We start from the raw sequence: 14,814 nt of genomic DNA, 5'->3' as shown, positions 1-14,814 counted from the left end.
TTAGAAGCAGTATTAACAGATATTAAAAAGACAGTCTACTAATACTCAAATGGACCATCAAAATAAAGTGTTACCAATATTTTTATAAAAGTCCGAAAAATGTGCAATTTAAATTGTTAATTTCAGTTGAAGTAAGAATTATTAGCCCCCCTTTGGATTTTTTTTCTTTTTAAAATATTTGCTAAATTATGTTTAACAGAGCGAGGACATTTTCACAGTATGTCTGATAATATTTTATCTTCTGGAGCAAGTAAAAAAAAAAAACATTTTAGGGACAAAATTATTAGCCCTTTTAAACACTTTTTTTTTTCAATAGTCTATGGAAGAAACCATCATTAAACAATAACTTGCCTAACTACCCTAACCGAATTAACCTAGTTAAGCCTTTAAATGTCACTTTAAGCTGTATATAGGTTTAAGTGTTTAAAAATATCAATTCAAATATTATTTACTGTCGTCATGGCAAATATAAAATAAATCAATTATTAGGAATGAGTAATTAAAACTATTATGTTTAAAAATGTGTTGAAAAAAATCAGCTCTCCGTCAAACAGAAATTATAAATAAATTATATATATATATATATATAATAGTTTTTATATTATATTATATATGTTCTTATATTAATAAGAAACTGCTTTTATTCTAGCCAGAACAAAACAATTAAGACTTTCCCTCTTAAGAAAAAAAATTATTGGACATACAGTGAACAATTTCTTGCTCTATTGGAAATATATATACATATAAAAAAATCACAGTAGGGCTATTAATTTTGACTTCAACTGCATATTAAATAAGTCAATTTTATTTTTTTTTAAAAAAGCCTTAAAACTACAACTTATTAATATAGGTTATTTAAAGTTCAGTTATTTTAGCTAAGACCTCTGAATCACTTCATTCATAAAATTTAATTCATAAAACATATCTAGCTCTAAATAGTTAGCATTTTTATTCAATTCTAATTATCATATTATGCAAAAGAAAGTAACCACAGACACTGTATTTATATTATCTACTTCATAGATTTATTGCAATTAGCTTGTTGAATTTCTTCATGGTCCACGTTAATACATTTAGTAATAACAACAACACAAACTTATAAATGCAAAACAACAATCTTATAAATAATAAATATAATATGATTAACATAATACATTTCTTACATCTCAGTTTTTTACAGTCACTCTTAAATACAGACACTCAATAAATAGACAAATTGGTCAAACAGATCTGAATTATAAATAATCTTTTATAAAGTTTTAGAGTCAAAGGTATTCATTCACAGAATGAGAAAGAACTTTTTACAAAAAAAAGAGTCTGTTTCAAATGTTCTGTTCATTCAAAGTGCAGTGTCCCAAAGAGCTTGTCCCAGTGAGTGAAGTATGGAGCGTAGTTGGACTTGAACTTCTGATGGTGGACATCATGGTGTGGAGCTCCTCCGTAAAGTCCAAAAGGCATCAGTCTGTGCGTGGCCCATGGCAGGTCATAGCCACAATGGTCCTCAACTGACAGCCACATGTTCAGCATGTGGAAGAGCATCTCTGTCATAGGATGAACCCCAAGCAACATGGGATTCACCGCAGCGAAGAACCCCAAAGACAGGGTCTCCCAAGCCCCAGAGTACTCAGTGGCCAGAGCGAAGGTGGATGTGTATTTGTGGTGCACCTTATGGAAAGTCCGGTAAAGCCAAGGCACTTTGTGATGTAGAAGATGCCACACAAAGTACTGGAAGTCAAACAGAAGCAGGCAGGCAGCAAGATCCCAGACGACCCGCAAGACCCCAGGTGCCTCCGCTAGGTAGCTGACAGGTCTCCAGTACCAGTGCAGGACACTCAGCGGGAAGATGTACACCACGTGGTTGTAGAGGGAGAGTGCGAGGCAGCTACACATCATAGTCCAAGACACGCTGGCTTTCTGTTGGATCTTGTATCTCCTAATCAGTTCTACCTTTGGAGACAGGGCATCCAGAAGGACAAAAGGCAGGCAGAAGCTTAGGTAGACTGTAATTGAGAAGAGGACTGGGAAAAATGGAGACCTTAGCTGTGCTTCGTACTGCAGAATGCAGTCCCAGATGTGCTGTAGTCCAAACATTTCTATTTCTTTTCAGTTCTAAATCTGAATGATGGCACATGGTGCTTTCTCAAGCCCTTATAAAGCAATAAGTCCCGCCTCTTACTCTTGTTGCCTTGCCCTAAATGGCTCTTCCTGTTGGAATTTCCAGGATATCTCGACGTAGTGTGCGTGCGTGACCTCACAGAGGATGTTAGAATAATCAGATAGGTGATTATAAACTTTAGATCATATTAAATATAAAAATAACGTAATATCGAAAAAGACTGAAAATGGTTTAGTCTATTAAGATTCAACTCCCAAAGAAGATGGAGGTATTGAATCAACACGTGGACATAGTGACAAAACATACGACAAAGAAGAGTAATGTAAAATAAGAACTTGTTAACGAACTTAAAGTTAGTGATGACACTGCGAGTGATTCTCTGCGAGCTGGATCTGTCAATCCTGCATAAATGCTACTTTATATTGATATTTCACACTTTTATATTTTGTAAACATGGCAAAATAATAATTAATCTGGTAAAATATGGTTTAGTATTTTGTGTGTGTGTGTGCCTGTGTGTCATGTTCACGTCCGTTGGTGTACTGTTTCTAGAACAACAATTATGAAAATGATAGGGGATAGTTAGATAGCTAAACACCGCCGCCTGCTGTTTATATTATTTATTGTCGCTAGTCCTACCCCCCAGTGCGCTTGTGAAAAATAAAAACTTTTTTATTACAGCCCATAAACGTCCAATGAAATAAGTCAATGACCTACATTTTATGACTTAGCAAAATATAATATATATCTAACGAAATCCCAAATTGCTAAACTGGTTTACTTACAAGAAGAAACTGGTTTAATTTATTTTTGATTGCTATAGGCCTATCTGGTTACCTTTATTTGGAAAAAATATATTATTATTATTATTATTTTACTTGATTAAATATTTTAATTTATCTATGATATTTCTGAACTTTTCTGGTCTTATGACTATTGTTAGACTAAGTTTTTCATACACAAAAATATTTTTTTAAAGAGACATACCTTGATTTTTAACAGTTTGAAAATTTGCTCATTGTAAATCTCAAACATGAAGAACAGTACGTTTCTTAAAGCAGATTATCTTTTTCCTAATGACTCTTTTTTCCATTGTTCATACATTTATTTTCCTTTTTGGCTGAGTCAATTTCTTAATCAGGGGTCGCCACAGTGAAATGAACTGCCAACTTATCCAGCATTGGTTTTACACGGCAGATGTTGAATGCATTGCATTAAACAAAATATTATTTTCACTTTCTTTTATATACAAATTGTAAATAGTTGTAAATTGTTAATTAAATAAAAAAATAGTTCTACGTTCTTAGGCTGTCGATGCAGCGATGTTTTATTTATTGCAATAAATAAATAAAAAATAATAATAAAATAATAACACTGTAAGAAAAGAAGATGATGACGTTTCAGTAAACCCGATTAACGTATTAATAGGTTCGCTTTGAATGTAAATTGAGAACAACAATAAATGTGATACTCTTCCGTTCCCAGATCTTGAGTAGACGTTCAGGTGAGGATACCAACGTTATGATAAATGAGGAACAGAGTTCCTACGGGAGAGGGGTCTGGATGCAGACCTGGTGCAGTGCAGTGTAAAATGGGCTTACCTAACCCCTCCGCTAACCCTACCCCTCACAGTGTCACTCGCTCCATTTGAGTGCATTGTGTATTGCATCGCTGAGTTATGCACTCTCAGATTGTCTTGCATCGTGGCTGCAACCATTGTGCTGCCGCTCCCTATGTCACAAGAATTAAATTATCATTCCAAACTCCAAAGGCATTATTTAAATGCTTAAATACTTCAAGTGAGGAATTATCTGTGATAATTAGGCTCTTTTGAAAGGAGCATGAAACACTTGTGAACTAAAGTGGAAATTGGGTCGAGGCAGACTCATTTCTTACAACACTAACAGCCCATACGAAAACGAAACTTATCCTTACTTTCGCTTTTGTGACATCGAATCTTTCCCTACACAGCTTGGACGGAAAGAACACTACGTGAGGTAGGAGTAACAATAAGACCTGTTGTTTCAACGTTTTGTTTAAAATTAGCATTTTGCCTGTCATCATGTGTACAGTTTTAAGCAAATCTTTCTACACACAGGAAACGATGTCAATATCATTTGTGCTTTTTCAGTTGATAATCTTATTAGTTTGCCTAACTGCATATATATAAGCCGAACTGCATATATGCATTTGTTATTTATAAAATGTAATAATACTTAACATATCTTGCACATTCTAAGGGCTGGATTTTGCTATATTAACAATTACCATGATTTCTTTTCTCTCGTGCTTCCAGCAGTACAGTCATGGAGGATAAGCTCAGGCAACTGGAGTGTCTTTTTACATGGGGAGTAAAACAATCAGACATAGCCGACCTGAACAGCATTCTGCAAAAACTTCATGACAGGATCAGATTTTGTCCACTGAAGTATCATGCAACATATTACAACCTTCTGGCTTTTATCAGTCACCTGGAAGGTAAAACAGACAGTGCACTGGACTATCTTCAAAAGGCTGAATCAGCATTAAAGGAAGACAAGCGAAAGGAAACTGAGTACTTGGTAACATTTTCCAGCTTTGCGTGGATCCACTACTATTTACAGAGGATAAATGACTCAGAAGAGTACTTGAACAAGGTGAATGGTATATGCAAGGACATACCGGGTTCATCCGGTTACTCCTGTAGCTTGCCCATAATACATGGTGAAAAGGCCTGAAGCTTTTTAAGACTAGGTGGAACATTCTATGAGCAAGCGAAAGACAGCTTTTCTAAGGCTCTTAAAGAGGAACCAGATAACGAATTGTTTAATGTTGGCTATGCAATAGTGCTTTACAGGTTACATGGCATGACCCAAGCAGAAGACCCTGGAAAAGTCATAGCGCAGCTTAGGAAGGCTCTTAGCCTCGAGCCTGCAAACTCTGAGATCATGGTACTTTTGGCTCTGAAACTCCAGAGGTCAAAGAGACAGGAAGCTCAGAATCTTATAAAAGAGGCCCTCCGGTTGTCTCCCGATGTTCCGCAGGTAACCAGATATGTGGCCAAATACTTCAGGACAGAGGGCAGCATTGAAGAATCACTGTCTGTCCTCAAGAGGGCAGTAGAGTTGGCCCCAAACTCTTCTTTCCTGCATCATCAAATCGGCCTTTGCCATAAACAGCAGCTTATTCAAATGTTTGAGGAGAAGAAACATGGAAGACGCGTTTCTGCTGCTCAGAAAGCCGCCAAAGTGTCTGAATGCATCCAGTACTTCTCAAAGGCTGTGGAGTTGAAGCCTAATAATATTTATGCTAAAGTTAATTTAGCAGACGCCTTTGGGGAGAGCTGGCAACTTGGAGAGGCAGAGATAATCTTTTGCGAGTTGATAGATGACAACACTCTCAGTGAATCTGAAAAACAGCACTGCCACACAAGCTACGGTTTGTTCTTGCTCTACAAGAAAAAGGATGAAGACAAAGCAGTCAGTCAGTTCAAGCTAGCATTCAGGATTCCAGTCGACACCTATGAAAGAAAGCAAGCTGGCAAGAAGCTCAAAATGATTGCTGAAAGGAATCTTAACAACAAGAAGAAAGTCAAAGAAGCACTTGAAATTTTGGCTTTAATTTCTTCAGAAAAAGGGCAGGAGACGCAAGCAAAAAAGTATCAGCAAAGAGCCCAGCAGCACTCCTCACATACTGATGAGCTGACCCAAGACTTTGCGAAGAGACTTGAATTTTAACTCCTATTTTAGCTTAAATTAGTTAAGCTGTCTGCTTGGCCGAAGTGTATGTGTGTGAATGCAAGAGTGTATGAGTGTTTCTCTATGTTTGGTTGCAGCTGGAAGGGCATCCACCATGTAAAACATCCGCTTGATAGGTTGGTGGTTATTTCCGCTGTGGCGACCCCTGATTAATATACAGAGATGTAGGCTATCTAAGTACAAATACTTCGTTACTGTGCTTAAGTTGATTTTTCAGTACTTCATTTTTTGACAACTTTTTACTTTTACTTACATTTTTACACAAATATCTGTACTTTTTATTCCTTCCATTTGTAAATCATGCTCGTTACTTTAGTTTTCATATGTTTGGTGGCGTGATCTATATTAATTCTTGTCATTCCGCAATTTGAGCGTATTTTTGATGCAGTCAATCTATTATTCACCACTGCGCGCCTGCCTGCAGTAGAGCTCGTTTTTTTTCAACCAAGGTTATGACGCGCCATATGTATTTTAGTTTATGAAGATTAAGAGAAAGGCAGGGATGACTTGGCAGGATGAGACAGAGGGAGATTGCGAATTTAACATAACTGATGCTGTCCTGTTTACACGGTAACAAGACTTATTTTGCTCGAACAGATCACAGGTAAACAAGAGAGACACGTCCCAGTTCAAAAATATGCAATTTAAATACTTACGGTTGAAATCTTTTGTCCACTTCCGATTATCTGCACGGGATTTCTCTGGTCTTTGATCTAATACTACTAAAAAAAAGTACTATTTTCTAAAGATTTGTACATTTAGTTCTAAAACCATCAAATATTTTATAAAAAACTATATGCATTGGAACTTATTTCCGACGAGCTGATATTTTACCAAATACAAAATTTAACTGTTTAACAGGTTTTTTTATTTTTTTATTGACCCTATGATTTTACATATAGGCCTATATTGTTGTCTTCAATTAATTTTCAAAAGAGTCAAAAATATATTTTTTAATATATTCAATAAAAAATATTCAAATACAAAATTTAAAAAAATTATATATATTTTGGACAGATTTCAGTGTAAAATGTAAGACCTTATTTATAAAGATAGACAGGCCTACAGAATTATTTTTTAGAGTGTGAACATGAATGGCAGCTGTTGTTTTTGATCTAACAGCCGCAAAACTACATGATGACACTGTGAGTTTGCATCAGGATGATGATACATGGGCCGACTTATTGACCGATGTTGGTGCCATACTGCAGGGTGGGATGCTGCTTGGCTACTTTCATAGAATAGAATGTGTGGTATAGTTTTCTACCTGTCCTCACTATCCTTCAGCTTAGTCCCTGATTTATCAGAAGACGCCACAGTCTTGTGAACCACTAATTATTCCTACTTTTTTACACAGCGGATGCCCTTCCAGCCACAACCCAGTACTGGGAAACACCCATACACTCTCACACTCACACATGCACTTATACACTATAGGGCCAATTTAGTCTATCCACCCATACTGCATGTTTTTGGACTGTGGGGGAAACTGGTTATTTACCTACATAGGGAAACTAAAACGTAGTAGTAATAGGTACTTAATTTTGTTTTGAGGTCGTTCTTCTATTCTTTTACTTGAGTACAAACGTGTAGTCAGTACTTCAGCTTTCTATCTATCTATCTATCTATCTATCTATCTATCTATCTATCTATCTATCTATCTATCTATCTATCTATCTATCTATCTATCTATCTATCTATCTATCTATCTATCTATCTATCTATCATCTATCCATCCATCCATCCATCCATGATGAAAATCTTTCTATGTAAAATAAATAAAATAATCTTTCATTTCATTGTGTCATTGTCTTGGTTGAAAATGACAGTAACTGACTGAAATAAATATGAAGAAGAAATATTTCACCAGACACAAAATGACGGACAATGGTTAAGAGTAAAATCATCCTTTATTTTACTAGCAAGTACTGAGGCAAATGTTTCTCTCTCTCTCTTTGGCTCTCCAAGATTACATTTTCCATTCTGAGTTTGTTCCTCCTATCCCTATCTGAGAGAATATTAAAGCCTGCACCATTTTCCAAATCAAATTAAACAGAAGTTCTTGTAGATGCCAAAATTAAGGTAAGTATATGCCTACAATTACAGTGGGCTTTTGTGCAGTAGGCTTTCAAACTATTATGCTATGAAAACATATATAACACTTTACCAAGTAAACTTTATGAAAAAATGATGTGCAACAATAAATAATTACTGCAAATAGCAGATCATAAAGTGCAAAAGTATTCCACCAGTATTCTAGTTTTTTTTTTTTTTTTTTACCACCACCACCAACAACAACATGAATGGTCTGTGAAGCATGAATGTCAGTTTAAATGTCCAAACTTCATTATACCTGTTAATTGTACTACAGTAATTCAGTGGTATATTTCAATGCACACCAGCTGGTGCTTTGCAGAGAGATCTGATCTCACCATCATCCAGTCCATCTGGAAAGCCATTAGGAAATTTAAAAAAAGAAATGACTAAGAGGTGACAACATCTTAAAGACCAAGAGACCAACCTGCAAAGCTACCTGAAAAACTATGCACGGGTATACCAAGGACAAGCAGTTTAAAACGCAAAGGGTGGTTACTTCAATAGTCACAAGTATTTCACTACAAATTAACAAAATATATTATTTGATAGTATTCTTTTTATAATGTATTTTGTAACATAATTATTCAAGTTTTATGACTTCATCTAAATACTGTGGAACACTAAAACACTGGACTATTATATAAAATTATTACAAATGAAAAGTGTAATCTCGCAATGATAAAAAAAATAAATAACGAAAATAGTTTATATTCCAGTTGGTGTTGTAGTTCCAGAAGTAGTTCTGCTATGACGACCCCTGATAAATCAGGGACTAAGCAAAAGGAAAAAGAATGAATGACTGAATAATATTCCAGTTTTATCAATTAAACACTGCCGCCTGCTGATTATATCAGGCAAGTGCTCCTTCGACATGGGTCATTTAGCATTGTTGTTTTAGTTATACATCTAGGTGTGATTGTTTGCTAGACAAATGTGGATATATATATATATATATATATATATATATATATATATATATATATATATATATATATATATATATATATATATAATTTTTTTTTTACATTTTTAATCTATAAGGCTAATACGTTTTTGTTATAAAACGTTTTTTTCTTGCATACTTTACTACTACAAACATTATTTGCTTAACAAGACATGAAATTCGTCAGTCAGTATAAAAACTGTGAGCAGCATACAGCAGTACCATCATACTTTGTGTTTCAACTCTCTTCTCTTTTCACAGGAAAGCAAAACCTATCGATCTGCTTTTACTTTCGTTTTTGTGCAAACAGATCTTACACATAAACAGAAAAACACTTCCTGAAGCACTGAATGAGGAAGGAGTCTGAATAGAACCTATTGTAAATAACAGAGTTATAAACAAAACATTTAGTTAAAAAATTGCCTTTTTCCAAAACTCAAATCCTGACTAATCCAAGAGAACCTATTTAAAACAAGCCTACAAAACCACATAGCAGAATGTCAGCAGTTGTTTGCTCTTCAGTAGATATTTTAATGTTATATTTATATGTAATATGTATACAAATAAATGCCTTATTGTGTCAAGTTATACCAATACATTTATAATCTTACCTTGCAGGGAAGGATTTTATACAAACAGTTCTGCCTATAATCTCCTTTCCTGTTCTTGCACCTCTCCAGGGGTCTCCCATGGTCATTTTTAGCCCTGGATTTTCATGTCTGTAGACCAGAACATAGTTTATTAGATTATAACACAGATTATATTAAGATAACACTGTATTCATTCATTCATTTTCCTTCGGCTTAGCCACTTATTTATTAGGGGTTGCTAGCGGAATGAACTACCAACTATTTCGGCATATGTTTTACGCAACGGATGCCCTTTCAGCTACAATCCAGTACTGGGAAACAACCATACACTGTAGTATTCACACACACATAAACTCATACACTATGGCCATTTAATTATCTAATTATCTCATAGCACATGTCTTTGGACTGGAGCAGCCTAAGGATTTGTTTTTGACTGGAGCAGCCTAAGGAAACTGCAAACTCCCCTAAGAAATGGCAACTGGCCCAGCTGGGACTCGGATCAACTACCTTCTTGCTGTAATGCGACCATTCCACCCATACTGTAAAAAAAAAAAAAAAAAAAAAAAAAGCTAAATTTTGGACTTTACATACACAGGGATCATGGTATGTTTTGCTCTGAAACTAGCAGAAGCCAGAATTTTAATAAAGATGCCCTCCACTTGTATTTTAATGTCCCACTGGAAACCAGATGTTTGACTACTTCAGGGCAAAGAGTAGCATTAAAATCATTTTCTGTCCTCAAGAGGGCAGTGGGGCGTCTGAATGTTTTGAGAACTTTGACAGCTGTAAAACCAGCTACCTTTAAATGGAGAGATGATCAGTCATACAAGACTATGCATCCAAATAAGCAGTACTGCCACACATGCTGTGTCTTGTTCTTACTTTACAAGAAAAAGGATGAAGACAAAGCAGCCAGTCAGTTTAAAACAGCTTACAGGATTCTAAAAGAAGGCTTCAAGAATGCAAGCTGGCACAAAGCTTAGTGTAAGTGTGGTGAGGAAACTCAAAAAAAAAAAAAACTATAATATAAAATTTATATTAATATTTTTTGCATCTGAACTGTATTCAGTGAAATATATATTCATATTTGTAAATTCAGTTTAATATTTGTATTGTCTTTAGGCCAAAAAGACAAATAAATAGGCAGACCGTGACTGACATGACTTGGACTAAACAATTTTACTAACAAATATTAAGCAAAATTTGAGAGCCTTAAACTCTCTCTCTCTCTCTCTCTCTCTCTCTCTCTCTCTCTCTCTCTCTCTCTCTCTCTCTCTTTCAGTCTCCCTTCAGCCAAGGTTTCAGTTTCCGTTTTGCGTCTGACCTTCCCATCTCTAGGAGAGAGCGTTAAAGCCTGCTTCTCTTCGGAATCAAACGGGTTCTGCATCATACAGCAAAGCTTACAGAGGTCCAAGAACAGGTGAGCACGCCTATATTTGCTATGTTTTTAAAAGCTTAATAGCTTCTGCAATACTATTTACAAAGACTGTAAAAGATCAAGTTTGAAATGGATGTGGGATAAATTTTACTTAAATGTATGCTGACCAAAATAGATATATTTACATACCATTTTAATTGCATATATATATATATATATATATATATATATATATATATATATATATATATATATATATATATATATATACACACACACACACACACACACACACACACACACACACACACACACACACACACACACACAGTTGAATTATTAGCCCCCCTTTATTTATTTATTTATTTATTTTAATATTTCCCAAATTATGTTTACAGAGCAAAGAAATGTTCACAGTATGTCTGATAGTATTTTTTCTTGTAAAATATCTTGTAAAATATTCTTTACTGTCTTCATGGCAAATATAAAATAAATCAGTTATTAGAAATGAGTTATTAAAACTATTATGTTTAGAAATGTTTAAAAAGTCTTCTCTCCATTAAACAGAAATTGTGGAAAAAATAAACAGGGGGCTGATAATTCAGGAAGGCTAATAATTCTGACTTCAACTATATAAACAACATATATTTCGTATTAAATATATATATATATATAAATACTTCATTCCATTTTAGGATGACTTCAGATGTTTCCAGTATGGAAGCTGACAGAGCATTAAGAACAAAACTTCACCAGCTGGAATGTCACTTCACATGGGCCCTGATAAAAGATGACATTGATATCAACGATCTTCTCAATAGGCTTGAAGAGCAGATTAATTTGGACCTCGAAAAGAAAGAAAGACTTGCTCGAACATACAGTGCATTGGCATACGTCCAGTACCTTCTGGAGTTTCACGAGAAAGCACATCAGAGCCTTATGACATCCAAGAAGCTCCACATTGAAAGCCATGGGGATGAATTTTACAGAACTCTCATTGTCACTTATGGAAACCTTGCCTGGTTAAACTACCACATGAAGAACTACACAGAGTGTGAAAGTTACCTAAATAGTCTTCAGAGGATAAACGAAACATCTCCTGCTGAGTTTTCATCGATTCCAGAGGTGCTTGGTGAGAAGGGATGGACTTTCCTTAAATTCTCACGCAAATATTATGACGGAGCCAAAGAGTGTTTCAGGAAGGCTGTAGAATTGGAACCAGAAGAACCTGAGTGGCACACTGGTTATGCCATTGCTCTGTACCGTACTGAATTTGAGAGTACGGTTTTAGAAGATTCAGCTACAGTCAAGCAGCTAAGACTGGCCATTGAGATGAATCCAGATGATGACGTTCTCAAGGTTCTCTTAAGCTTGCGACTGATTGTTTACAAGAGGTACGGGGAGGCTGAAAGCTGGGTAGAAAAGGCTTTAGAAAAATCACCAGATCACCCACATGTCATGCGATATGTTGGGAAATTCTTTAGGAACAAAGGGTGTGTTGATAGGTCAATTGATCTGTTGAAGAGAGCACTTGAACGTTCACCCAATTCAAGTTTCATACATCATCAGCTTGCTCTTTGCTACAAGTACAAGAAAATCCAAGTTCTGCAAGAACAAAGTCACCATGCCCGAGGATCAAGAGTTCAACAGCTTCGTGATCAGTGCATATTTCATTTAGAAAAGGCCACCAGCCTGACAACCTCCTTTATTTCTGCAATGAGCGATCTAGCACTACAGTATGGAGAGAATGGTGACATACCTCGGGCAGAGGAGCTGTTTCAGGTCACTTTCAAAATTGCAAAAGAGAAAAATGACGGTTTACATGTGGTCAACTACTATTATGCTGAATACCAGTTGTACTGCCACAGATGTGAGCCATTAGCTGTCCAACACTACATGGAATGTCTGAAGATGTGCCCGAAATCTGTTGAAGGCAGGATAAGTTACACTAGAATGAAGAAGACTGCTGAGAAATGGATTGACAGAAAATCGCAGGAAGGGAAAGCTTATGGTATGCTAGCATTTCTTCATAAGGTAAAAGGAGAGATAGCTCAAGCCATTAAGTGCTATGAGAAAGCCTTGAGTTATGAAGACAACGATGAGTTCCTCAGAAACCTCAGGGAACTCAGACTGTCTTTACTGTAAAGTCATTACAAATTATTGCTTACACAATCTGATGTACAGTATTCAGTATGCATTTGTGCATCACTGGCACTTTATGGTTATCTACTTTTTGGCACTTTATGACTTGCTGATTATTTTCTATTTATTCTGTGTTAATTTAAAGGTAGTTCAACACAAAAAAATTAAGAGTCTGTCTCTTAACAACTGTCTCCATCCATTTACTTTTTCTTTCTTCTGTTCAACACAAAAGAGATTTTGAACAATGTTAGTAACCAAACAGTCAGGCAAAGCAGAATATTGCTGTTTTTCTTTCTGTCAGTGAAATATTCCTTTAAATAACCTGTTACTTTATCAAAAAGCACTACATTGAACATTGAAATCTAAGAAGTTGAAATAAAAATGTAAATGTATATAGCGTTTTTTTTGTCTGTCTTTATATTTTTGTCTAAAGGATTTATTCATACAGATCAAAAACTTCATAGATGGTGAATAATTTCCATTCCAATCCCAAAGATGTGTGAAATGTATAATCATTGTATTTGAATGTAGTATTGTATTCCATACATTAGAACTCTTTAGAGCAAACAATCAGACGTAATGTCATGCCATCGCATGCTCTGCATAAAACAAATTAAAGCAGCCACTTATAAATTATATTATAAAGCTATTTAAAACTTTATAGAGCCACTATTTGCTTGATGGCATGATAGCCTCGCCCAATGACATTCAATAATTAACTTGTTACATTGAGAGCATAACACAGAGGGTATCTTCTTTCATTCTGAGGTGTGGATTGACTGTTTCAGATTTCATTCTGTCACAAATTCTGCATCGTATTCATTGAGAACAAATCCCTGTACTTTCTTGTTATGGATGTAGCATTTAAACTAGCAGGCTGCAGGTCCTTAATGAAAAAGCAATACATTACAATGGCAAATTTATGCCTGCTTCCCAAAAACTTCAGAAAATGCATTCCAAAATAAATTGATCAGAAACTTTTTTCAGTTTAAACTTGTGTATTATTAATACAGACAGTTAATTATATGATAATTTTACTAAAAGCCCACAAAAAAAGTCTCTATAAGTTTTGATCCGATAATTATTAATGATACATTTTGTTGTGGCATTCATTTGTACATCATAATACAATGATTAATTGAAGTCAGCATTCTGAGGCACTTAAATTCTTGCCCGACCCAGTTTTACAGATAGCTGAATTGTTGTAATGAAAAAGCCTTAATCACACGACTTTGTAAAAATGTTTTCATACTTTAAAACATTCATTCAATTTCTTTTCGGCTTAGTCCCTATATTAATCTGGGGTTGCCACCAAGGAATGAACCGCCAACTTATCCAGCGTGTTTTATGCAGCGGATACCATCCTATTTCAAAACAAAAACTTTTTACAAATATTTTAAAAGTGTATTAGACAAACCACACTCTAATGAACAGACCCAGCTGAGTCAAACTAACAAACAAAAAAGAACTGATAAAATAAGACTTCTTATTAGGCTACTTCTCATTGAAAGTGATTGTTGTATCAGCATTGAGTAAGTTAATCATGATTATGGAGAGTAAAGCTATTACCTGTGCATGTGCTTTATAAGTATTAGTAGATTTCCATACTAATAGACATAAATCTAGTAGGCTAATGTGCTCACAATAAAGTCACAGTTTGTAGCATGCAGTAAGCATAACAAAGCAAAAAATGGCTGTATTATTTATTAATTTATTTGGATATAAAAAAATAAATGTATTTTGCTAGGTAAAAATTTTAGATGCATTTTTATTTACTGATCTGTCCTCGTATGATCTAAATGTTACTT

At 35.0% G+C, this 14,814-nt stretch overlaps 3 protein-coding genes across 8 annotated transcripts; 2 read left to right on the top strand and 1 right to left on the bottom strand.

The window, feature by feature from the left end:
• Window positions 1-1,002: 1,002 nt before the first annotated feature.
• ch25h (cholesterol 25-hydroxylase) lies at window positions 1,003-2,121 on the bottom strand. Its single transcript, NM_001008652.1, is given in 1 exon segment — window positions 1,003-2,121. A coding segment is annotated over 1 exon segment (756 nt). The 5' UTR covers window positions 2,092-2,121; the 3' UTR covers window positions 1,003-1,335.
• Window positions 2,122-3,776: 1,655 nt separating this feature from the next.
• Window positions 3,777-6,831, top strand: ifit9 (interferon-induced protein with tetratricopeptide repeats 9; the record flags this gene model as incomplete). Of its 4 annotated transcripts, none has more annotated exon segments than NM_001441353.1 (2): window positions 3,777-4,113; window positions 4,416-6,831. In NM_001441353.1, a coding segment is annotated over 1 exon segment (1,410 nt). In that variant the 3' UTR covers window positions 5,833-6,831.
• Window positions 6,832-7,725: 894 nt separating this feature from the next.
• ifit10 (interferon-induced protein with tetratricopeptide repeats 10) lies at window positions 7,726-14,723 on the top strand. Of its 3 annotated transcripts, none has more exons than XM_087275276.1 (3): window positions 7,726-7,935; window positions 10,769-10,906; window positions 11,560-14,723. In XM_087275276.1, exons 1-3 carry the CDS (start codon window positions 7,922-7,924, stop codon window positions 13,007-13,009), a joined length of 1,602 nt encoding a protein of 533 aa, XP_087131402.1. In that variant the 5' UTR covers window positions 7,726-7,921; the 3' UTR covers window positions 13,010-14,723.
• Window positions 14,724-14,814: the final 91 nt, after the last annotated feature.

This window comes from Danio rerio, chromosome 12 (assembly GCF_052040795.2).
Source record: "Danio rerio strain M-AB ecotype USA chromosome 12, GRCz13ab, whole genome shotgun sequence".
In the NCBI taxonomy this organism is placed as follows: domain Eukaryota; kingdom Metazoa; phylum Chordata; class Actinopteri; order Cypriniformes; family Danionidae; genus Danio; species Danio rerio.
This window is presented reverse-complemented; position numbering and strand designations above follow the sequence as displayed.

Excerpts from the sequence above, each read along its gene's own strand:
- ifit10 (XM_087275276.1), top strand. Across the intron at positions 10,907-11,559 it reads TTACAGAGGTCCAAGAACAG|GATGACTTCAGATGTTTCCA; the intron begins GTGAGCACGCCT and ends ATTCCATTTTAG.